The sequence below is a fragment of the Lissotriton vulgaris genome, chromosome 1_1 (assembly GCF_964263255.1).
Source record: "Lissotriton vulgaris chromosome 1_1, aLisVul1.2, whole genome shotgun sequence".
Lineage (NCBI taxonomy): Eukaryota > Metazoa > Chordata > Amphibia > Caudata > Salamandridae > Lissotriton > Lissotriton vulgaris.
In genome coordinates this window covers 138,377,072-138,401,451 of record NC_141685.1, presented here as the reverse complement: position 1 = coordinate 138,401,451, position 24,380 = coordinate 138,377,072, and the positions used below count along the sequence as shown (strand labels likewise).

Sequence of the window (24,380 nt, the reverse complement as noted above, 5' to 3'; positions counted from 1 at the left end):
TCCACTCCAGCAGAAAGATCTCTTCATTCCCTGGATGTCAGAAGGGTGTTAAAATTTTATCTGGATAAAACCAAGGATATTCGTAGGTCAGACCAATTGTTTATCAACTATGGGTCAGTCAGGACTGGTCTTGCTACCTCTAAACAGTCCATCTCGAGGTGGATTGTGTCCTGTATACAATTGTGCTATCAAAAGGCTAATAGGACCTTAGGGGTTAAGCCTAAGGCTCATTCCACCAGGGGCAAAGTGGCCACGACAGCTTTGCTCCTAATTTTCCCATTGCAGAGATCTGCAGGGCTGCCACTTGGAAGTCGGTCCATACCTTTGCTAAGCATTACTGTCTGGACTCTGATGCCAGGGCAGATGCTCAGGTTGGGCAGGCTTCGCTGCGAAATCTGTTCGCACAGTAGTGGTGTAGTATTTCTTCTTCTCCACCGCCGCTTTGGTGTTGGGGATGGGCTTGCCATTCTATTCACTAGATTATGACCATACACAGAGATCCCCTACTACAGAAGGAGTAGTTTCTTACCTGTAACTCCAGTTCTGTAGTAGGGGTATCTCTGTTATAGTCATAAGCGCCCGCCCTCCTCCCCGGTGGACAAAGATGTTCATGTACTGAATGCTACAGGTCTAGCTTTATATGCCTCCAAAAAGAACTGAAAGTGGAGGGGACCTGCTGTGCATTCTGGGATACTGAGAGAGTTCTAGAAAGTTTCCTTAAAGGCACAGTATCCCTTTTTGAGCCACATAATAGCAGCCTATGGGGCTTGTCTGTCCACCCTTCCTCTCTATCTTCCAGAGGCTTTCTTGGTAAAAAGGGGAAGTTTTTCTATGAGAGAAACGTGGCAGGCTGTGCTGCATTTAATTTTGGTGGAATATCTAGTTGAAGTACTGGACAGTGTAACCTGATAAGTGTAGGCTGCATTATTTGTCTTTCAATTCTCTCTTAAGTGTCTGTGCAGGACTGCACATAAAGACAGCTTAAGAGATTATTTATTATTGCTCCGGGGTCCCCGCACATGAGCGGGACTATTCACTAGATTATGACTATAATAGAGATACCCCTACTACAGAACTGGAGTTACAGGTAAGAAACTACTCCTTCCTCTGCAAACCCTAGACTGGACTTACCTCCTCTGCACCCCCTGGCAGGACTCACCTCCTCTGCACCCCTTGGACAGGCCTCACCTCCACTGCACCACCCTGGACAGGCCTCACCTCCTCTGCACCCCTGGACAGGCCTCAACTCCTCTGCACCTCTGGACAGGCCTCAACTCCTCTGCACCTCTGGACAGGCCTCACCTCCTCTGCACCCCTGGACAGGCCTCAACTCCTCTGCATCCCCTAGACTGGACTCACCTCATCTGCATCCCCTAGACAGGCCTCACCTCCTCTGCACCCCTGGACAGGCCTCAACTCCTCTGCATCCCCTAGACAGGCCTCACCTCCTCTGCACCCCTGGACAGGCCTCAACTCCTCTGCATCCCCTAGACTGGACTCACCTCATCTGCATCCCCTAGACAGGCCTCACCTCCTCTGCACCCCTGGACAGGCCTCAATTCCTCTGCACCTCTGGACAGGCCACACCTCCTTGCACCCTCTGGTCAGGCCTCATCGCCTCTGCACCTCTGGACAGGCCACACCTCTTTTCACCCTCTGGACAGGCCTCACCGCCTCTGCACCCCTTACAGGCCTCAAGTCCTCTGCACCTCTGGACAGGCCACACCTCCTTGCACCCTCTGGACAGGCCTCACCGCCTCTGCACCCCTTACAGGCCTCAAGTCCTCTGCACCACCCTGGACAGGCTTGTGCTCTTCTTTTATTTCTGTTGTTTATAAGACTGCTATCAGGCTTACTAGCAGGTTTACTTGCTCTGAGTAGGCAACGAGCAGACATAGACGCCGGTATCTGCACCTAGGTACGCGCTTGTTAGCTGGTACGCTTTGTAAGATCTAATGACCGCTCTATCTAATTGATTGGTTTTAATAGTGATGTACGGCATCCGTTTGCACTTGCATTTTACGTCAGATCATGGATGATTCGCAAAGTGTTGTAGTTTTTATATGAACTGTGCTTACGTTGTTTTAAGTGAATTATGATTGTTTTATTATGTGCTGCAATTTTCAATGTTTTTATTGCTATGGCATAAACTGCTGACAATAAACTTTTGCTATCAAGTACCATACCTGCAGGAACGCTCAGTGGGTTGTGCAAGGCTACATTTATCCTGGATTCCCTTACTCAGTGATGGTGCAATATTCTGAGTCCTTTAGCCTGTGGGTTAGGAAACTAAACCCTGGAGACCTGGCCCCTATGCACCACAATTAGCATTATGCTCTTTACTCCTGCATGGGGTGGGGATCAGACTAGACACAGCTCGTGAGCCGCGGCCCCAAAGGTTGCTTTTCCCTTCTTGTGCCCGTAGTTTTGGTTTGAAGTGAGGATAAGACAAGACACCTCATTTGTCCCTATAAGGTGACAATGCCAATTATTGTTCCCTTCAGCTCTGTATGGGGGAGGATCAGACTAGGTACAACTTGCACCCCCCCAATTTGGCAATACACTTGTGGTGCCATTTGCTCCTGTACGTAATGAGGCTCAGACTAGACACACCATGTACCCCCAATACAAGACAGGCTTCTCAATGGAACTATTGTATCAGAAGTCACCTCAGTTTGTGGGAGACGGGCTCAGGGAGTGGCCTTCAGCCTTGCCCTGTTTATCATACCTGGGCAAAGCTGTGATAGAGAATAGCTAAACACCGAGAGAAGGTACGCTGTGTGATCCATCTTAAGAAACTGTTATCATACTGGGGCAAAGCTGTGATAGAGAATAGCTAAACAGAGAGAGAAGGTACGCTGAGCGATCCATCTTAAGAAAATGTTATCAGACTGGGGCAAAGCTGTGATAGAGATAGTTAAACAACGAAAGAAGGTACGCTGTGCGATCCATCTTAAGAAACTGTTATCATACTGGGGCAAAGCTGTGAAATAGATTAGCTAAACACTGAGAGAAGGTACGCTGTGCGATCCATCTTAAGAAACTGCTATCATACTGGAGCAAAGCTGTGATAGAGAATAGCTAAACTCCGAGAGAGAAGGTACGCTGTGCGATCCATCTTAGGAAACTGTTTTCATACTGGGGCAAAGCTGTGATAGAGAATAGCTAAACAGAGAGAGAAGGTACGCTGTGCGATCCATCTTAAGAAACTGTTATCAGACTGGGGCAAAGCTGTGATAGAGATAGTTAAACACCGAAAGAAGGAACGCTGTGCGATCCATCTTAAGAAACTGTTATCATACTGGGGCAAAGCTGTGAAATAGATTAGCTAAACACCGAGAGAAGGTACGCTGTGCGATCCATCTTAAGAAACTGCTATCATACTGGAGCAAAGCTGTGATAGAGAATAGCTAAACACCGAGAGAGAAGGTACGCTGTGCGATCCATCTTAGGAAACTGTTATCATACTGGGGCAAAGCTGTGGTAGAGAATAGCTAAACAGAGAGAGAAGGTACCCTGTGCGATCAATCTTAAGAAACTGTTATCATACTGAGGCAAAACTCTGATAGAGAATGGCTAAACACCGAGAGAAGGTACGCTGTGCGATCCATCGCTAGAAATTGTTAGCATACCAGGGCAAAGCTGTGATAGAGAATAGCTAAACAGAGACAGAAGGTACGCTGTGCAATCGATCTTAAGAAACTATTATCATACTGGGGCAAAGCTGTGATAGAGAATAGCGAAACAACTAGAGTAGGTACGCTGTGTGATCCATCTTAAGAAACTTATCTTACTGGGGCAAAGCTGTGACAGAGAATAGCTAAAAAGAGAGAGAATGTACGTTGTGCGATCCATCGCATGAAACTGTTAGCATACCAGGGCAAAGCTGTGATGGAGCATAGTTAAACAGAGAGGGAAGGTACGCTGTGCGATCCATCTTAAGAAACTGTTATCATACTGGGGCACAGCTGTGATACAGAATAGCTAAACACAGAGGGAAGGTACGCTGGGCGATCCATATTAAGAAACTGTTATCATCCTGGGGCAAAGCAGTGATAGAGAATAGCTAAACAGAGAGAGAAGGTATGATGTGCGATCCATCTTAGGAAACTATTTTCATACTGGGGCAAAGCTGTGATAGAGAATAGCTAAACACAGAAAGAAGGTACGCTGTGCGATCCATCACAAGAAACTGTTAGCATACCAGAGTAAAGCTGTGATAGAGAATAGCTAAACACTGAGAGAAGGTAGGCTGTGCGATCGACCTTAAGAAACTGTTATCATACTGGGGAAAAGCTGTGATAGAGAATAGCTACACACAGAGGTACGCTGTGCAATCCATCGCAAGAAACTGTTAGCAAAGCTGTGATAGAGAAAAGCTAAACACCGAGAGAAGGTACACTGTCCGAACCATCTTAAGCAACTGTAATCATACTGGGGCAAATCAGTGATAGAGAACAGCTAAACAGAGCAAGAAGGTATGCTGTGCGATCGATCTTAAGAAACTGTTATCATACTGGGGCAAAGCTGTGATAGAGAATAGCTAAACTCTGAGAGAAGGTACGCTGTGCGATCCATCGCAAGAAACTGTTAGCATGCCAGGGCAAAGCTGTGATAGAGAATAGCTAAACACCGGGGGAAGGGATGCTGTGCGATCGATCTTAAGAAACTCTATTTACAGCTTTCTAGTTACTGCTTGAGCTAAGTTTTAGCATAGAGCTTGGAAACAGAGTTAGGGTCGCGGGATGATAGAACTTGCAAATCATGTTAGAAATGTTCCTTTTGTCTTCACTGACCATGTCATGCACTACTGGACTTATTTTTGCATTCTATTTAGTTACCGTTCATATTAAATACACTAAGCTTGGGTTTTAGAAGTAAACATTTTTAATCATATCCCATGTTTCTTATTGCAATTTTGTTTTTAACAATATATTTTATTGAGTTTACGCGATATATACCGGGCATTGGCCAGGATGATACATTTTGATGGATAAATGTGACAATGCATACTTCTAATCGTGATTTCCAAACAAAAACAGCATTGCGCAGCTCGTCTCAGCTTATTGCAATTTTGAGCGTATTATACACTTATGAAAGAGGTTTCGGAGTCCCTCTTTGTCGTTGACTTCACCCATTGAGACTGATAACCTAAAAACACTTCCTGCACAGTACTGCTCAGTGGGTGGTGTATGGGTCGCAGTTCAAAGTGGTTTCCTAATCACATTGGTGCACTGAAATGAGTCCTTGCACCAGGGGGTTTGAAATCCAACCCTTGGGGGTCATAAGGTGCGGGCAAGATTGTGACACTTTCATCCTTGAAAGTTTGAACTTTCCAACCATCACTTGACTGTGCTTTCCTACCCACAATAAAAGGTGCATTGATCTGTCTAGCAAATGAGTTATGAGTTAGAAAATCCCGCCTGATGGGCATTAAAAGTAAGCCTGGGCAGAGTTCATGGGAACTCAGCGAAGTGACAAAAAAACTCTGCTGCGCTACTCAAAGTTAGGGTCATGTCGTTCGTGGTGATTTTGAGTGCCGGGTGTTTGACCAGTACTGTAAAATCATTGCGAGCAGCACCATGCGCAGGGTAAGAGGGCGCACGTAGATTTTCTACTCCAGCTGCAGCTTTCTCAAGGTGAACGGAAGGTTTCTCAATGTGTTATGTTATGTTATGTTACATCTGCTTATATAGCGCGGCGGCTGCCCCAGCGAAGGGCGCCCCGGCACTGGACTAGACACGAGAGAGCACAACATACAGACAGGCTATCAGGTCAACTTAGCAAAACAGGTGGGTCTTTAATGCCTTTCTGAAGGCAAGAAGGTCATTTATACTTCGGATCCACAGTGGTAGTGCGTTCCATAGTTTGGCAGCCATGTATTGAAAGGAACGTCCTCCAGTGCGGGCGAGTCTGACACGGGGAATCATGACCAGATTTTGTCCTTCTGATCTGAGAGCTCTATTCGGAGTGTACTGCGTTATGAGATGACATAGCATGGGAGGTGAGGATTTTTTTAGAATCTTAAAGGCCAAGCACAGGGCCTTGAAATTAATTCTCTTTTCCACCGGTAACCAGTGCAGTTTTACCAAGGTCTTGGTTACAGCCTCAACCGGGGAAGCCCTGTTAGGTCCCGTGCTGCCGCCTTTTGGACACGCTGCAGACGTTTTTTTCCCGCTTGATTGGCTCCCAGGAGTAAGGAGTTAGCATAGTCTAAGCGGGAAAAGATTGTGGCTTGGATAATTACCTGACGTGTAGAGGGGTCGAAAAATTTTAATATAGGTCGTAGGTTGCGTAGGATACCAAAGCTTGTGGCAGCTACTTTTTTTGTGTGGCCAACAAAACTCAAGGTTGAGTCGAACCACACCCCCAAGTTTTTTACCTCTGCTTTGGGGTCAGGGGGGGGGGCCAAGAGTATCGGGCCACCAGTCCTTTCCCCAAGCTTCGGCATTTTTTCCTACTATTAACACCTCCGTTTTGTCAGCGTTAAGTTGTAAATAATTGGCCGTCAGCCACTCAGTTACTGCAGTGAGGCCATGCTTGAAATTCAGTGCTCCTGCTCCGTTGTCATCACTCAATGTTACCACCAGCTGAGTATCGTCAGCGTATGACACGATGGAAAGGTCCCACCTCTTGGCGACCTCAGCTAGTGGTTGAACATATAGATTAAAGAGTGTCGGGCTGAGCGCTGAGCCCTGAGGTACTCCCTGCATTATGTTACACTTTTTAGAGACAAATGGGGGTGGTAGCTACCTGAAAAGATCTGTCTGACAGAAATGCTTTAAACCAGGCCAAAGCTGCGCTCTTCACCCCTGCTGCCTCCAGTCTGTACAGAAGCACCTTGTGGGAGACCGTATCAAAGGCAGCGCTGAGGTCGAGCAGGATCAGCGCTGCCGTTTGACCGGAATCTCTGATGGATCTGAGATGTTCTGTAACACTAAGAAGTGCCGTCTCCGTGCTGTGATCTGCACGGAAACCATGCTGGGAGGCGTCCAAGATGTTATTGGCATAGAGGTGTGCCGTAAGGATGGTGTTTACGTAGGACTCAGTGATCTTGGCAGGCCATGGTAGCAGAGATATGGGCCTATAGTTTTCAGGTTTTGTCGGATCTAAATTTGGTTTTTTGATTATGGGATTCACCCATGCCTGCTTCCATTTTTTGGGGATTTCTGATGTTGTCAATGATGTGAGTGGTCGCGCCCTGCCGTTACCACTTGCACTGACAAATCCGACCACCCGTGTTCAGAAATCTTGAGAGTAGGTTATTTATTTATTTATTAACAGTTTTCTATAGTGCGGACATGACCCATGGGTATCAGAGCGCTTAACATCATATGGTATGGGTTAAAAACACAATGTACATAGAGCAGTAAGATCGTACAGACTTAAATATTGTCGTTTTAGACCTAGCAACTAAAAGGCTAATATAGGGGAACAATAACGGATCGGTAGTGATTAAGACATGAGTTAACAATGTTCTGAGGTAGTATTTCTTTAAGGCTCTATCATTTCTATTCCCATATTGGGTATCTGGTCATCAAATCAATGATAAGACTTCGGAGGCGCTTGTCTTGTTTATGGGAGGAACTTACTCATAAGAAAGATCTTAATTTCTTTCTTGAATGTTGCAGTGTTTGTAATTATTCCGATGTTTGCGGGAAGGGAGTTCCAAATCCTGGGAGCTACGCCTGAGAATGTCCTCTCATATGTTTTTTCTTCTTAAAGATAGGTGGTTTCAAAAGCAGATCATTGGCACTCCTGACAAGTCTGTTTCTTCCTGAAATTTCTATTTTGTGGGCGAGATATTCAGGTGTGTTGTGATGAATCGCTTTATGGGTGATACATGCCATTTTCAGCTGTACTCTGGCTTCGTACGGTAACCAGTTTAAGGCTTTCAAGTGTGGCGAGATATGGTCAAATTTCCTCGACCTGTAATAAGCCTTGCCGCTGCATTGAGGCAGGCTTTTAGGGGTGCTGTGGAAATTTTTGGTAGACCAGCAAGTGTAGTACAACCATATTCAATCCTAGAGACAACCAGTGATTGCACAGCTAGTTTCAAGTCTGTCTCCGTTAAAAAAGATTTCATCTTTCTCAGATAGTTCAAGTGGAAAGGGGCGTTTTTTGCCATAGATTTAATGTGGGTTTTCATATCAAGGATCTTATCCAGTGTGATCCCGAGGGATTTCGCCGAGTCAACTAGAGTAGGGATGCAGATTAATGCTGTGATCATTTTGGACCATTCTTTCACTATGGATTGATTTTTTTGTGGTGTAATGAGTAAGAATTCTGTTTTTTTAGCGTTAAGCTTGAGATGATTGTTAGTTAGCCATTTTAGCGATATTTTGAGGGCATCATTCATTGTGGTTATGTCTTCCAGGCTAGCAATCTTGATGTAAAGTTGCGTGTCGTCTGCATACATGTGGTAGGATATTTTTGATTTCCGCAGAATTTCTGTAAGAGGTTCGATGTATAAGTTAAACAGTGAAGGAGGTAAGGTGGATCCTTGCGGTACTCCGAGTGTGTTTGGGCATGATGGCGATAGTGATTGGTTTACTAGGAATCTCTGAGTTCTGTTCTTTAAAAATTATTCCAACCATTTCAGTACCGTGCCAGACATTCCCATCCTGTCGTGAAGTCTGTTCAGTAATTTTTCGTGGTTAACTGTGTCAAATGCTGCTGACAAGTCTAGGAGGATAAGTAGGCAAGATTGATTGCGATCTAGAGCTTGAAGTGCATCATCGACAATGTGTAGGATTGCTGTTTCCGTGCTATGATTTGCTCTGAATCCCGATTGGCAGTCATCTAGCAATGAGAAGTTGTCCATATGTTTACTCAATTGATTCTGTACACATTTCTCTATCAGTTTGGCAAGAATAGGGATGTTGGTCACTGGGCGATAATTATTTGGATCTGTTGGGTCCACTGTGGGTTTTTTGATGATCAGGACTACTTGTCCAGTCTTCAGGTTTCTGGGAGGAACCCCTGTGTGAGTGAGGTGTTTATGATATCTGTCCATATTGGAATCATAGTATGGCTGATTTCTTTCAGGCATTTCGATGGTAGTGGGTCGTTATAATGGTTGTTGGGTTTCGTGGTCGCAAGCGTTTTAGCAATTTCATTCTGGTCTAATAATTTGAAAGTGTTCCAGTGTGCTTTGTTTATAGCCGTCTTGTTCGCATAATTCGGATCATATAGTGATGGAGGCGTGTTGTCTTTGATGTTATCTGCGGCGGTCCTAATTTCTTCTTCCAACTTATTGGCTTTGTTAATGAAGAAGGTAGAAAATTAATTGCAACTTACTTGTGTTTTAGTGACCTCTTGGACAGATTTTGCCAACTTGTTAGATTGTTGTTTTATTATTTTGAATAATTTATGTGGTCTGTTTTTGGCGTTATATAATTCTGTTCTGATAAATTCCTTTTTTGTGTTGATGATCTTCTTGTTATATTCATTTCTGATTTTTCTGAGTGATTTCAATGTAGGGGAGGATGGGTGTTCATTTTCTTTCTGCTCGTCTCAAATTACGTCTTTCTTCATTCAATATTCCAATAAACCATGGATTTTTTGTCTTTTCCGTAACTCTTTTTAATTTGAGTGGTATGGTGGCATTGACTATTTCCGTTACTGTGGTATTGTAATGGTTCGTTAGATCATTCACATTTTTCAAGTTGTCAGGTGGGTTTAAGTCTCTCTTGCAATTTTCAGATGGCAAATCCATATTTGAGTCCTTGGTATCTCGGATCCATCTTTTCATTTTGTTAGTTTGAATCATTTTTACTTTCTACCGTGATGATATTAGGAAGGTTATGGCGTGGTGATCTGACCAGTCACACTGTTCAATGGAGAGGATTGAGATGTCCTTGTTCTTCGAGATAATCCAGTCCAGTGTAGCTCCTTTTGAGTGTGTTGGTTGAAGACATGCTTGGGATAGTTTTAGATCATTTAAAAATTCTTTAAAGGCGTTGACCTGTTTGTCGTTGTTGTCGTTCCAACGTAGATTGAAATCACCTAAAAATATATTATTAATGTCGGAGTTGGCGTTAGCAGTGATGATCTCCATCAGTTGGTCAATGAAGTTCATATTGTTTCCTGGTGGGTGATATAGGGCATGTAAGTTGCAGATCTGCTTGTTTGCCGATCTTATGTTGAGCCCTAGGTATTCGCATGATTCGAGGGGGTTGGATTGAAATTGGCCAACTTCTAAAATCGATCTATGGATACGGGCAATACCTCCCCCTGTCTTTATCTGTCTGTCCAGTCTTAATATGTTATAGTACGGTGGTACAAGAAGGTCCAGGACTGGGGATGAGGATTCAGATAACCAGGTTTCAGTCAGGATTGTTATGTCTATTTCGATTGATGATGATGTCGGCTATGTCAGAAGCATGTTTCACTGCAGATCGACAGTTGAGCAGTAGACATTTTAGAGATTGATTAGAGGTTGATTTTCCTCACTCGCGCTCACCAACTAGACCTTGGCGAGCAAGGAAAAAATCTCGCTGGAAGGTGGATTTTCCTCACTCAACTCACCAACTTGACGTTGACGAGCACAAGCGAGGAAAAAACTCTGCTCCTTGAAATTCAGCATGCTCCGTGGAGTGCAGAAAACTCTGCAAACTGAGCGGAGGTCACTGCCCAGGCTTATTTAAAAGGATATTTTAAACCATCTCTGAGTTCCATGACCCTAACAAGGAGCTTTGTCGTCAGCCTCATTATTCTACATGGTCACAGAACCACTTAGTAACTTGCAATATCTGTATAATGTATGACAGAGGGTAATTTACCACTTGTGTAGCCTGTCTGCTTTAGATGTTCATCACTGGGTACTAGCCGAGACCATCAACACTTGCGGTGCACTAACCCCATAGCATTTATGTATCACAGAATTAGCCTCTGTGGTAACAGGGCGATTTACATAATGAGGATAGAAGCCTGGTTATTCCTGGTCACAGAGTGCCACCATGTTCTTTACACAGAGATGAGAAATAGGAGAGTTTGTTCTCGATTCTAAAGGGCACCACACCTCATCTTGGTTACTAAAAGTACAATGATTCTGGTTGCAGACGGCACACAATCTTGTTTACATGGCGAGGAGTCACATTAGCCTCCTGCATGTGTACATATGCACAAGCGAGCCGGGCTACAGATGGCACACAGACTCATTTACATACACGAATGGTGGCTCCTGGTTGGAGATGGCACACTAGCATGTTTACACAGGGAGGAGGATGGGAGCCTAGTGCTCCTTTACATATGTGGGAGATGTGAGCTTGGTGGTGCCTGGTCACAGACGACGCACAGGAGCTTTAAACAGGGAGAGGAGCTAGGTGATGAAAGAAAGCCAGGGTCTGGCAATCTGCAGCGTGATGGATATTCAGTCCAACCGCCATGATACATTATGTTTTAGAGAATGTTCTCGGCTCCCTGTTGCCAACCATAATCCTGCTGACATCCGAACCAGGTCATGTGGAGTCTGGTGTGATATCTGTCCTCTATGAACGCTCTATATACTGATCCGTACATAACATAGACCCTTCCAGCCACAGCTCCAGCTGGTTACAAGCTCCACACCGAGTAACAGGAACACCTTTTAAGAGATCATGTGTCTGACATATCAGGTCAAAACATTCAATCACAAATGGAAACCAGTATTCAGAACATAGCTCCCCACATCACATTGTAAGAGGGATGAGTGCTAATGAAGTGTGGACACATTTTACCTTATATATATATATATCCTATTAATATAACCTGACTATCACTGGAAGGCATCCAAGCTCTGCACATGGTCCAAGACACAGACAGTCAACATGTGATTGGAGGGTAAATGGTTTCTAAGAGTGAGAGGAGTGCTGATGCATCATAATGTGATAATCTTTAAAGAGGCACATTTTCAGCTCTTTTCTGTCACAATTTGCAGCTCTGATGATTTCATATATTTCTGAAATATTATCCCTATTACAGCGCCTTCTGCCTTGAGAAGGCTCATCCTGGACCAACATGAAGACAAAACACATGCCGTCAAATCGAGGGCAAAGGGATTGTGACAAGGTTGAGGAACACTAACAACAGATCCTACATCCAACCTCATGATTAACTGATGGAGCAAAGAGGGATATGAAGTGATGAACTGAGAAAAAAGTAACCTGGAGAATTGCTGCAAATTAGCATAAATCAAAACTCATAAAGAACCACATATCAATCAATCAGAGAATTTATAAAGCGCACCACACACCCGCGATGGTCTCAAGGCGCTGGGGGGGAGGGTGGCTGCAGCTAGCGGTCAAAGAGCCAGGTCTTGAGTAGTCTACTGAAGGTCTGTGGGTCTTCTGTCTGACGTAGGGGTAGAGGGAGGGCGTTCCATGTCATTGCAGCGTGGTGTGAGAAGAACCTGCCCCCGGTGGGGTTTCTGTGGATGTGTGGGACGGTGGCCAGTGAGAGGTCGGCGTAGCGGAGTTCTCTGTTGGGTACGTAGAATGACAGTCGGCTGTTGAGGTATTCTGGGCCGGTGTTGTGGAGTGCTTTGTGTGCGTGGGTCAGGAGTTTGAAGGTGATTCTTCTGTCAACGGGGAGCCAGTGCAGGTCTCTCAGGTGGGGAGTGATGTGGTCTCGGCATGGGAAGTTGAGGACCAGGCGTGCAGAGTCATTCTGGATTCTTTGTAGTCTGCTGATGAGCTTGGCCGGGGCTTCGGCGTAGAGGGCGTTGCCGTAGTCGAATCTGCTGCTGATGAGGGCGTGGGTGACAGTTTTACGTGTGTCTGTAGGGATCCATCTGTAGATCTTGTGGAGCATGCGGAGGGTGTAGAAGCAGGTTGAAGAGACTATGTTGATTTGGTTGGCCATGGTGAGTTTCGAGTCGAGGATGACTCCCAGGTTGCGTGCGTAGTTGGTAGGAGTCGGGTCAGTGCCCAGGGAGGTGGGCCACCAGGAGTCGTCCCAGGCAGAGGGGTTGGGTCCGAGGAGGAGGATCTCTGTCTTGTCCGTGTTCAGTTTGAGCTGTCTTCCATCCAGTTGGCGACAGCCTTCATACCACGGTGCAGGTTGGCTTTGGCGGTGAGGGGGTCCTTGGTGTGGGAGAGGATCAGCTGTGGGTCGTCGGCATATGAGATTATGTTGAGGTCGTGGAGTCTGGCGATGCGTGCGAGTGGAGCCTTGTAGATGTTGCAGAGCGTCGGGCTGAGGGATGAGCCTTGCGGGACGCCGCAGATGGTCTTGGTGACTTCTGAGTGGAATGGGGGGAGGTGAACTCTTTGGGTTCTGTCGGAGAGGAAGGAGGTGATCCATTCCAGGGTCTTGTCGCTGAACCTTGTGCGGTAGATGCGTGTGAGTAGTGTGTGATGGCAGACGGTGTCGAATGCGGCGGAGAGGTCCTTGAGGATGAGGGCTGCTGTCTTGCCGTTGTCGAGTAGGATCCTGATGTCGTCTGTGTCGGCGATGAGGGCGGTCTTGGTGCTGTGGTTCTTGCGGAAACCTGACTGGGAGGGGTCGAGGATGTTGTTATCTTCCAAGTACCGGGTGAGCTGGGTGTTGACGATTTTTTCGATGACCTTTGCCGGGAACGGGAGCAGGGAGATGGGCTGGAAGTTCTTGAGGTCGCTCGGGTCCGCCATGGGTTTCTTCAGCAGGGCGTTAATTTCGGCGTGCTTCCAGCACTCAGGGAAGGTCGCGGTCTTGAATGAGACGTTGATGATGTTACACAGGTGGGGTGCAATGGAGCTGTTGCCTTGTTGATGATGTGGTGGGGATGAGGGTCGTATGAGGCGCCGGAGTGGATGGTGCTCAGAGTTGTGCTCAGGGTTGTGATGGTGTCTTCGGTGGTCACGCTGGTCCATGCGGTGAGGTGGTCGGTGGGTGCTGGTGGTAACAGTGCGGTGGGGTTGGTGGGGCGCGTCCGGGGATTGAGGCTGTCGTGGATGTCGGTGATCTTGCGGTGGAAGAAGGCAGCGAGGGCATCGCAGAGGGATTGAGATGGCGGGATGTCGTTGGTGCAGGAGCCAGGGTTTGAGAGTTTCTTCACGATGTTGAAGAGCTCCTTGCTGTTGTGTGTGTTGTTGTCGAGGCGGTCTTTGATGGAGGTCTTCTTGGTGGTCCTGATGAGGTGGTAGTGGTTGCCGATGGCATCCTTGAGGGCTGTGTGGCTATCAGGCGTTTTCTCGTCTCGCAGTTGTTTTCCCGTTTCTGACAGGCGCGCTTAGAGGCTAGGAGTTTTGGGGGGAACCAGCTTGCTTTTTGGCTGGGGTCCCTGTTGGTGTGCTGTTTCATAGGGGCTAAGGTGTTGGTGCAGTCTTCCATCCAGTGTCTGAGGACACGGGCCCCCTCCTCAGGGTCGGTGGGGTTGTTTGGGGGGGTTGAGTGCGAGGTGAGCTTGTAGTAGTTCCTTGGTGACTTTGCTCCAACGGCGTCTAGGGATCTGTGGGGTGCGGTGGTGTGAGATGGCTTTCTGGAAGCTGAAGTGGACGCAGTGGCGGTCGGTCCAGGTGAGCTCGGAGGCGTGGCTGAAAGCGACATAGGGACTGGAGGTGAAGATGGCTTCGAGCGTGTGGCCGGCGATGTGGGTGGGTGTCGTGACGATCTGTGTCAGTCTGAGGGTGGAGAGGTTGTCGATCGGGGTGGATAAGTTTCTGTCATTGTTGTTTTCCAATTGGTAGTTCAGGTCGCCAAGGAGGATGTAGTTGGTGGAGGTCAGTGCTTGCGTGCTGGTGAAGTCTGCGATGGAGTTGCAGAATTGGGGGCGGGGTCCGGGTGGTCTATAGACGAGGGTGCCTCTTAGGGTGGTCGTGGGGTCCGTGTGAATATGGAGGTGCATGTGTTCAGCGGAGTTGAGGGTGTCGGTGGTGCTTGTGGAGACTCTGATGGTGCTCCTGTAGATGATGGCAATTCCTCCGCCGACTCCTTTAGTGCGGTCCCTGCGGGTGATCTTGTATCCATCGGGGATGTCTATGGTGATGTCTGGGGTGGCGGTTTCATTCAGCCAGGTCTCTGTCAGGAAGGCGATGTCTGGTGATGTGGAGTCGAACAGGTCCCAGAGCTCGACGGCGTGTTTGCTTGCAGAGCGGGTGTTGAGCAGGATGCATCTGAGCTGATTTGGTTCAGTCGTGGTTGGTGGCTCGGTGTCTTTGGTGCAGGAGAAGCTGCAATTCCGGCAGGTGAAGGGGCCGTGGGTGCGCTTGGGCGTGGCCTTGTTGCATTTGGATGGTTGTCCGAGGTTGAGTGCGATGAGGGTGTTGGCATCGTACCAGATGTGGCTTCGTGGGTGGTGCTTGGTCCAGGGGTCGTGGCGCTGGGCGCGGTCCAGGCACGGACAGGCGCAGACGGGCTGACCAGCGGTGCACCCGTTGCGTGCATCCACTGCGCGGCCTTGCAGCGGCCACCATAAATTGAGGAGTGGGAGGAAGGCTCAGCTGGGAGGAGGGTGGGGCTGGTGGGAGTGGCGAATCGGCAGCAGGGGGGCGGGGACGCAGGGAAGGCAGCGTTGGGAAAAACCTGGCAGCAAGCGCAGGGAGCATGGGAGGGGGGCGGGGTACCGAAGGAAGGGGTTGGGACAATCAGCAGGAAGGCGGCGAAGCAATCAGGGCGGCGAAATCACCGGGGGCCAGGAACCGTGAGGTCAGGAGCACACAAAGTGCTCAGAAGTACAGGCAGGCACAGGAGCAGCGCACAGGCAGGTCAGGAGGCGTTCACAGAGGCAGATGGCGGCGGAGCTCCAGCGGGAGGGGAGCAACCTACCAGAGGGTCAAGGGCAGCTGCGTGACTTGGAAGCCGATTACTTCCCAATATTTCTCAATTATTTCTCAATACATCCCTTGTTTGTGATTACCTTACAGTGCTCACATTATCATCCGCACTAGAACAGATGGGAGCTTGGGGTGTCTGCTCATAGAAGCTCATTTACATACAAAGAGGGGTGCTGTCTGTTTACAAAGCACAAATTGTTTATGTTAAATGCCTACACAGCACAGGGTAAAGTGACTCAGGTACCAGTGCAAGTGTTGTATGACAGGAGCGGGCAGTCTTAGTTGTTGAGACCTGAATGTCTGACGCATGCATCTTTAAATACTTCAACTGTTTGAGAGAGGGTGGCAGTCTCAAATTCTGGGGACCCAGCTACCAATAGCTCCCCTCATAATCTTTACTTTTTGCATCCACAGCATGTGCTGATTCCACCTAAGACAGTAAGCTTTTCAGCTCAGTGGTCGGCTTCCCGGAGTCAGCCTGCCTTATTCTTCCCATACTTCTTTCAGCAAAGGTAAATGTGTCTTCTACTAAAGTGTCCTTAGCTCGCTTTTGGTAATATGACTTGTGCAGTACGGCCTCGTTTGATGGTAAAGCAAAACAGTTCGAAGTCACAAATTTCAAAGAAAAAAGGGACAAGAACTTCAAGATTCTAACCAAGTTTAGATAAAGAAGAATATTTAATAATTATTCTGAAGCAAAATCAAAAGAATAATTGTGATTTAGGGATTATTATTTAGCAAAAACAACTGCCCCAAAGGAAATAAAGGATACAGTTAGTCATGTATTCTAAACCAAAAACAAATGCAAAAAAAAATGTAAATTAAAATGCTGATCCACCGATGCAGTGTTGAAGCCACATATGAAATAGTATTTGTCCTCGCAAGCCATGCTCAAGGGAGAAAGGTAAGTCTAGTCTCCGGTAATGATTAACACTGGAATTTGATGCAAGGGTTTGGAATGAACTAATCACAGAAGGTGAGGAGGTGCACAGAAGTGGCTTGGAGTACAAAATTCTCAGAGTAGAGTTGGGTTATCAAGTCAAACCAAAATCTACGGCCATCAAAATGTCTGAAACTTCAGGCAGTTATAACAGGTGTGAAGTCTTCAGAGCTTCCAGGTTATGGATATGGTCCAAGGTTGATGATCCAAACCAACTCAAAGAACCAGCCAAACAAACACATCGGACGAGTGCTTTGGTGTTCGCGCAGGATAATCTCATTCGCTCTAAAAATAGCCCAAGTGCTGCGTCCACTTTAGAGTTACCACAAAAATGAAACACCCAGGTTGAGTTGGACACCTTGAAGGCTATTCACAAAGGTACCTTACACCTGTGAGTAATCTATACATGCAAGGATGCTCGTAGAGTAACGTTGCTAGTTTTAGCTATTCACCATTACGAGCATAAAGTTATTCAAAAATGTGGACTTGCACATCTGCACACGCTTAAACAGAGGTGGAGTAAAATGTACAAATGTAACTTACTAAAGCAAAAGTGGAGCAATAGAGAGTGCAGCACCACGCATGGCCAACCACTGGTAATGCAACACCCTGCCTTAGAAAATAAGGGAGACAGAGACTTAACAAGCATTGACAAATCAAATAGGTTTCAGCAATTTGAGAGCTATAAACGTTGTCACTGTGAATGTCTTTTAGCTAGGGATTTTTCACTGAGTCCTGTTTTGAAGATGTGTGTTGCAAACATGGTATGAAAACATCTTTACTCTGGGTGGTATTTATCACACTTGAAACATTCTGACTCAGTAGAGTTGTATTTTATTTGGTGCAATAAATATATCACCAATTACAAACCACATGCAGTAAGGGACTGAAATGTATAAGAAACACCATGTGTTGTCACTTTCTGCGATGTCACTTGGTCAAAGGTTATGTGAGGTCACTGACTCAAAGACCATGTAATGTTCACTTCCTATGATGTTGCTTTGCTCAAAGATCTGTTGGTGTGGCTTCCTTCGTTCAAGCTGCTCTGAAATGCTGATATTCATGTTATATGAAATGTTCTGTAGGAGGCTAGTTGACCCTAAATAGCTGATTTACAATGATTGATAGAATGGTAGCAATGGGATTCCTGGTTGGCTAAGGTATGCACCCAGGCCAGGCAGGAACCACCGCTCTCTACAGGGCAAGCTAGATACACACTAAAAGATAACCTGTGCTCAACCTCTGATAGCTTTGCACAGAGCAGTCAGGCATATCTAAAGATGTGTCCACAATTGTCTTCACTGGGAACCAAACACCCCATTGTAGCGCTTGACTCTCACAGGTTAGCTGGGAGGAGCAGTCCAAGGCCTACTCAAGGGAGGTGATGTGGGCTATTAATCACCAATCACTGGCACGCAATGACAACACCCAATAACTGATTGTCCAGTCAGTACCTTCTCTTTAGAAAAAGCAGAAGTACATTTATTTGAAACACACTTCTAAAAACTACAAAATATTTTACAAATATGTACATTGTCAGATGGAACATACATAGATGACATTGTGTAATCATTGGGGACCCCTTGGAGGGTCACCCAAAAATCTCATATTCGTTCAATCATTTGTTTTGTGATAAACACATACCTTTTGCAAAAATCATTACCATTACTGTGATAACCAATAAAACATTTGCAATCATTATGGTAACCCCAGTAAGATTTTTTCAGTAATTAAGCTTGTGTTTGTGTATTCTTTCATGGGTTTGATATCAAAGCTGCAATGGTAAAAACAACCCGTAAAGACCATCACACTGAAAAAGCATTGAATTGCAACCATACAGTCAGTCCCTAGAGGGCATAGGATCAACATCACATTTGTGGATTTCCAGGCCTTCCAGGTCTGATTAAATGCCATTAAATTACCATGCATCTGGCCCCTAGGGGTTGAAACACTACCGGCTGTAGAGTAAAAGCTACAGCCGTGGGAGAGCTCAAAAAGACACGAAAATCCAGGGGAGGTGATCGTTTTGCAGTCCCCACTAAGAGTGAGGACTCTGACAGTACCTTTAAAAGAAAGGCTGTATTGTGTTGACTTTTTGGTGGTGGTCCCGTCATCCTGGGACCACCACAAGCAGAGATATGGGCCAAAAAGTGTTCAAACAGCAAGGCCCCGAAGGCATTATGTGGCTATTTTCTGAGAAAGCAGTAAATACGGTAGCAGGGGCTCTCTCGCTGTACTAGGGAGACCTGTGCAAGTTTTGTTACTTTGTAAATGTGGGATATTTGTAAAGCGCACTGTTACTCTAACTGAGTGTCCTGGCGCTGTAGACCGCTGGGGAACCCGTCCTGGTTTTCCCTGTGAGATGGTCCCTTACTGGGTATCTCCAGGGTGAAACCAGGCATCCCTGGCGTCTGTGGGGGGTCATTGTAGAGATGAGGCAAGCTTAATGCCCAGAGTTACCGAGTGTGTTCCCAGGTTAGAGTAGGCACTGAGGCGAGAATTATCGAGTCCGTTGACCCCTGGTCCACGACCCAGCCGCGTCGGGAATTGAACCCTGGTCCCGGGCCGTTCTCTGCTAACAGGTCTGCCGCCTCTAACCAGTGAGCCACACCTCTCCACGTGTTCCTTCGTTTTTTAAGCGGCCTCGTGTTGCGCTTCGTTTAGGGTAAAGCAGTCAGCAGATGAGACAGCATCTGACAATTGATCTCAGTCTTCAGTTTTCATGTGCGTTGTGAGGCGCAAATGCACTGTATGGCGTGGCAGTGGGGGGGGGGGCGTAGAACTGTGTAAGGGATGAGAGAGACAAATGCAGAACATAGGGCGGAGCCGTTGTATGGAGAACGGTCAGCAGATGTGACCGCGTCTGACTTTTGATTTCGGGCTTCAGTTTTCATGCACATTGTGAGGCACAAACGCGCTATATGGTGGTGGCGGTGGGGGGGTGCAGGTAACGTGAATGGGGCGGAACACAGGGCTGAACCATTGTGTATGATAGCAGTCAGCAGATGAGACAGCATCTGACATTTGATTTTGGTGTTTGAATGGACAGCAAATATTATGAGATCAGAACAAGAATTTCATCCCTGTTTTCAGCGGTGCTCCATAAGCCATGAGCACCCGTCTCAAGTGCTCTAAATTAAAGAAAAAAGTAGCACTGATAACAAATGCTAAAATGGCAGCTGGGGATGGATAGTAGTAATTGGTCTATGCTCTCGTAGGTAGAGACATGACGAATGTATGCCATGGACAAATGGGGATAAATAATATTAGATCGATGGTGGAGCCAGCAAATGGTAAGTCTGTGAGTGGGCTGAAGCCTATAAAGGAGATAAACATGTCTCTTTGAGACAGCGCAAGTAGTGTCTAGCCGAGACCTAGAAATAGAACCTCATAAGAAATAAAGATACATTAAAATAATGTGTTTTGTCTTTTTAAAAAAAATTCAATTAATTCTATACAAAACTTTTTTAAAGGCTTTGTCCCATCTGAGGCAATTTAGTAATTTAGAGTACATAATAAGAAAATACAGGGATTTTACTTTCAGTGGGATTTTTTCAACAAATCTTTAAAAAAAACATTTTTAACATCTTTAAAATCAATTACATATTTAATTAAAATACAAGTTAAAGGTATTGAAGCATTTTGTTCTACATTTAAAGTATATCAAATTAATTTACAATCATATTTAACTTAAAAAGATTTATTTTTTTAAGTTTAAAAAACATTCAAAATATTCCATATATTTTTACACAGGGAGATTTCCACCCTATTTGAACATATTAAAGATTATATTTTTTCTTAAGATTGAATTAAAGGTTTCCCACCTGAAGTAACATCTTGTTTATGTATTAATAATTATTAAATGTGCTGAACACATGTAATTTGACTTTACTAATAATGAATGTTATACTAGTGTTTAAATTTAAAAAATGTATTACAACATTAAAAAATAATGAAATATTTTCTTTTAAATATTTTTTGCCATTAAATGACATTTATTTAGATTTTTTTTAACTGGTTTTAAATATTTAATTTAGCATTATTTCCTATAGGGTTTTATTTTATGTCCCTACCACCATTATTATTTATGGGAATTTGCTTCAGTTCCAGTGGATGGCCATGTGTGATGTTGGACTTAATCCCCCTCTGAGCACAAGTACATTTACGATTGTTTTAGGTACATTATGACTTAGTGACTTTAGAGTTGTGGTTTATAAACAGAAATGGGCTTACTCTTTAGTGGGTGAGTGCCTGTCTTTTCCCTAAACCCCTCCCTAACTCGTCCTTAGTTCTGCCTTCACCCCTCCCCTTTATTTATAAGCATTCCCCATTTTACAGCCACTCCTTCTGTCCCTTCCACATTTACTACTAAAAACTATACTAACGTGTGGGGAAACTGTGAAGTCGGGGCAGACAACTACACACAGAAAAAGATAGGAGAAGCAGAACAACCGCACGTAATTTGTGAAAAGCATTTTGTAGTTCTTTAGTAGTACTAAAAATGTACAACTCAGATTATCTGTGAGACTCTCTTGGGTATGTCTGATGTGATTTTAAAGCTCGTGAAACTGTCCTCAGCAGATGGGAAGTAGGTTCCATTTGTAACATAAATGGACCTGGAAAGAGGTCACTAAAGTGGATCTTTGTAATACGAAGCTGTGTCCTATTGGAACAGAAGTCATTAGGACTTTTTAGGGTAGTGACAGGAATGGTTAGCATATGGTTGGTCTTGTCTTTAGTGGCACAGAGACACAGAGACTGGAGAATGATGTGGTGGGATGTTGCTGAGAATAATGACCAGTCCTTCCATCTCATTTAGTTTTTTTCAATAATCAGTCACAAATTGCACAGGCATGAACAGAAGTTGGTCCCATAGAGTCCTACGACAAAGGGACTTCTGCCGCAGGCACCTGCTGAGGCTCATTAAGGCTGGAAATAGTTTGAGGTTACTTGGATTCCAGATCCTTGGAGGCGTGGCCTCAAAGTTCAGGATCGAATGGACCTTGTGGGTCAGAGCCATGGCTTATTAAAACTCAGGAAGCAAAATACACGGAATGGAATGAGGCCACAAATAGTCACTAAGGAATGAGGTTAATTCACAAATTTCTATCCCTCATTGTGCGCTTTTCTCAGTAAACAGTTTGTTGGACGATAAATTGATTGATGTCTTTGTGGCTGCTTCATGTGAAGGTTTTGCAATGCTGAAAGCTTCTCCTCAGAGCACCTTTTACTCTCCCACCTTGTCTCTGTCATGTAGAGAGGTTGCTTTTATAACTGAAGTTTTTGTCACACTGAGAGCACTGATACATTTTTTTCTCCTGTGGATTTTCTCATGTTGAATCAAACTGAGTCTCCAGCAGATGCTTCTCTGGCATTTAGACCAATGACAAGGTTTTGCCCAGTGTGAGTTTTCTCATGTTCAGTGAGACCAGATTTCTGACTGAAGCTTTTCCATCATTCAGAGCACTGATAAGGTATTTGCCTAGAGTGAGTTCTTTCATGTCTAGTGAGATTTTTTTTCAAAGTGAACCTTTTCTGGCATTTAGAGCATTGATTCGGTTTTAGCTCAGTGTGAGTTTCCTTATGTTGAATGAGACCAGATTTCCGACTGAAGCTTTTCAAGCATTCAGAGCACTGATACGGTTTTAGTCCAGTGTGAGTTCTTTCATGACAAGTGAGACCAGATTTATGACTGAAGCTTTCCCTGCATTCAGAGCACTAAAAAGGTTTTTGCCCCATGTGGGTCCTTTAAAGTAAGGCTGAATTTCCGGCTGAAGCTTTTCCAGCATTCAGAACACTGATAATGTTTTTGCCCAGTGTGAGTTACCGCATGTCGTGAGAGAGTAGATTTCCGGCTGAAGCTTTTACAGCATTCAGAGCACTGATAATATTTTTGCCCAGTGTGAGTTACCGCATGTTGTAAGAGAGTAGATTTCTGGCTGAAGCTTTTCCAGCATTCAGAACACTGATACGGTTTAAGCCCAGTATGAGTTCTCTCGTGTTGAATGAGATTGGCCTTACAACTGAAGCTTTGTTGGCACTCTGAGCACTTATATGGTTTTAGTCCAGTGTGAGTTTTCTCATGTTGAATGTGACCAGATTTGTGACTGAAGCTTTTCAAGCATTCAGAGCACTGATACGGTTTTAGTCCAGTGTGAGTTCTCTCATGACGAGCGAGACCAGATTTCTCACTGAAGCTTTTCAAGCATTCAGAGCACTGAAAAGGTTTTTGCCCCGTGTGGGTCCTTTGATGTATAGTAAGGCTGAATTTCCGGCTGAAGCTTTTACAGCATTCAGAGCACTGATAATGTTTTTGCCCAGTGTGAGTTACCGCATGTCGTGAGAGAGTAGATTTCTGGCTGAAGCTTTTCCAGCATTCAGAGCACTGATACGGTTTTAGTCCAGTGTGAGTTCTTTCATGACAAGTGAGACCAGATTTATGACTGAAGCTTTTCCTGCATTCCGAGCACTGAAAAGGTTTTTGCCCCGTGTGGGTCCTTTCATGTAAAGTAAGGCTGAATTTCTGACTGAAGCTTTTACAGCATTGAGAGCATTGATAATGTTTTTGCTCAGTGTGAGTTACTGCATGTCGTGAGAGAGTAGATTTCTGGCTGAAGCTTTTCCAGCATTCAGAACACTGATACGATTTGAGCCCAGTATGAGTTCTCTCGTGTTGAATGAGATTGGCCTTACAACTGAAGCTTTGTTGGCACTCTGAGCACTTATATGGTTTTAGTCCAGTGTGAGTTTTCTCATGTTGAGTGAGACTAGATTTCTGACTGAACCTTTTTTGGCATTCAGAGCACTGATACGGTTTTAGTCCAGTGTGAGTTCTTTCATGACAAGTGAGGCCATATTTATGACTGAAGCTTTTCCTGCATTCCGAGCACTGAAAAGGTTTTTGCCCCGTGTGGGTCCTTTCATGTAAAATAAGGCTGAATTTCCGACTGAAGCTTTTACAGCATTCAGAGCACTGATACGGTTTGAGCCCAGTATGAGTTCCCTTGTGTTGAATGAGATGGTCTTTCTGACTAAAGCACTCCAGGCACTTAGTGCACTGATAAGGTTTGTGCCCAGTGTGGATTCTCACATGTTGAATGAGATCACTTTTCTGAATGAAGTCTTTCTGGCATTCAGGACACTGATACGGTTTTTGTACAGTATGAGTTCTCTTGTGTTTAGTGAGGTGGGATTGATAACTAAAGTTGTTCTCACATTCATTGCTCTTATTCAAGTTATTTGTATCTCTAAGTTGGGTTTGTTCCTGGCTACATGCCATCTTAACTCTGAATCTAATTCCAGGGTCTGTACTTGTTTATGTTAAAACTCAACATTAACTTCTAAACTACGCTGCTGAAGCTCTTCTTCACATTTGCATTCACCTAATTATAGCTTTTATTTGGAGATCAATGTTCTTATCTTTGAAGCCAGCCTATCTAACTTGTCTTATAAACTTTCACTGAGGGGCCCCTTATTTTTATTAAGATACCCCTCATGGATTCATTTTCTCCAAGTTATGCCCACAAGGATTCCCTCAAGTAGAATTAAGCTCATTCTGACTGCAATTTATCGCATTTAATTTAGGAGTTTTAAAAGCACTGATAGGGCCTTTGAGGATTAGTACTTACAAGTGAGGTACATTTTTTATACAAGTAATGAACATGGATTAAAACATGTTAGGGAGGTTCTCAAATTATCAATAGTCA

The 24,380-nt window shown here is 45.1% G+C and overlaps 1 protein-coding gene across 1 annotated transcript in view; it reads right to left on the bottom strand.

The window, feature by feature from the left end:
• LOC147737794 (uncharacterized) overlaps window positions 1–24,017 on the bottom strand; it is a 61,831-nt gene extending 37,814 nt beyond the window's left edge. The window contains exon 1 of the mRNA XM_086924976.1: window positions 22,502–24,017. Within this exon, the coding sequence (XP_086781102.1) occupies window positions 22,502–23,953 (1,452 nt within the window). The 5' untranslated portion in view covers window positions 23,954–24,017. The remainder of the gene's footprint in view (window positions 1–22,501) is intronic.
• Between the last annotated feature and the right edge of the window lie 363 nt (window positions 24,018–24,380).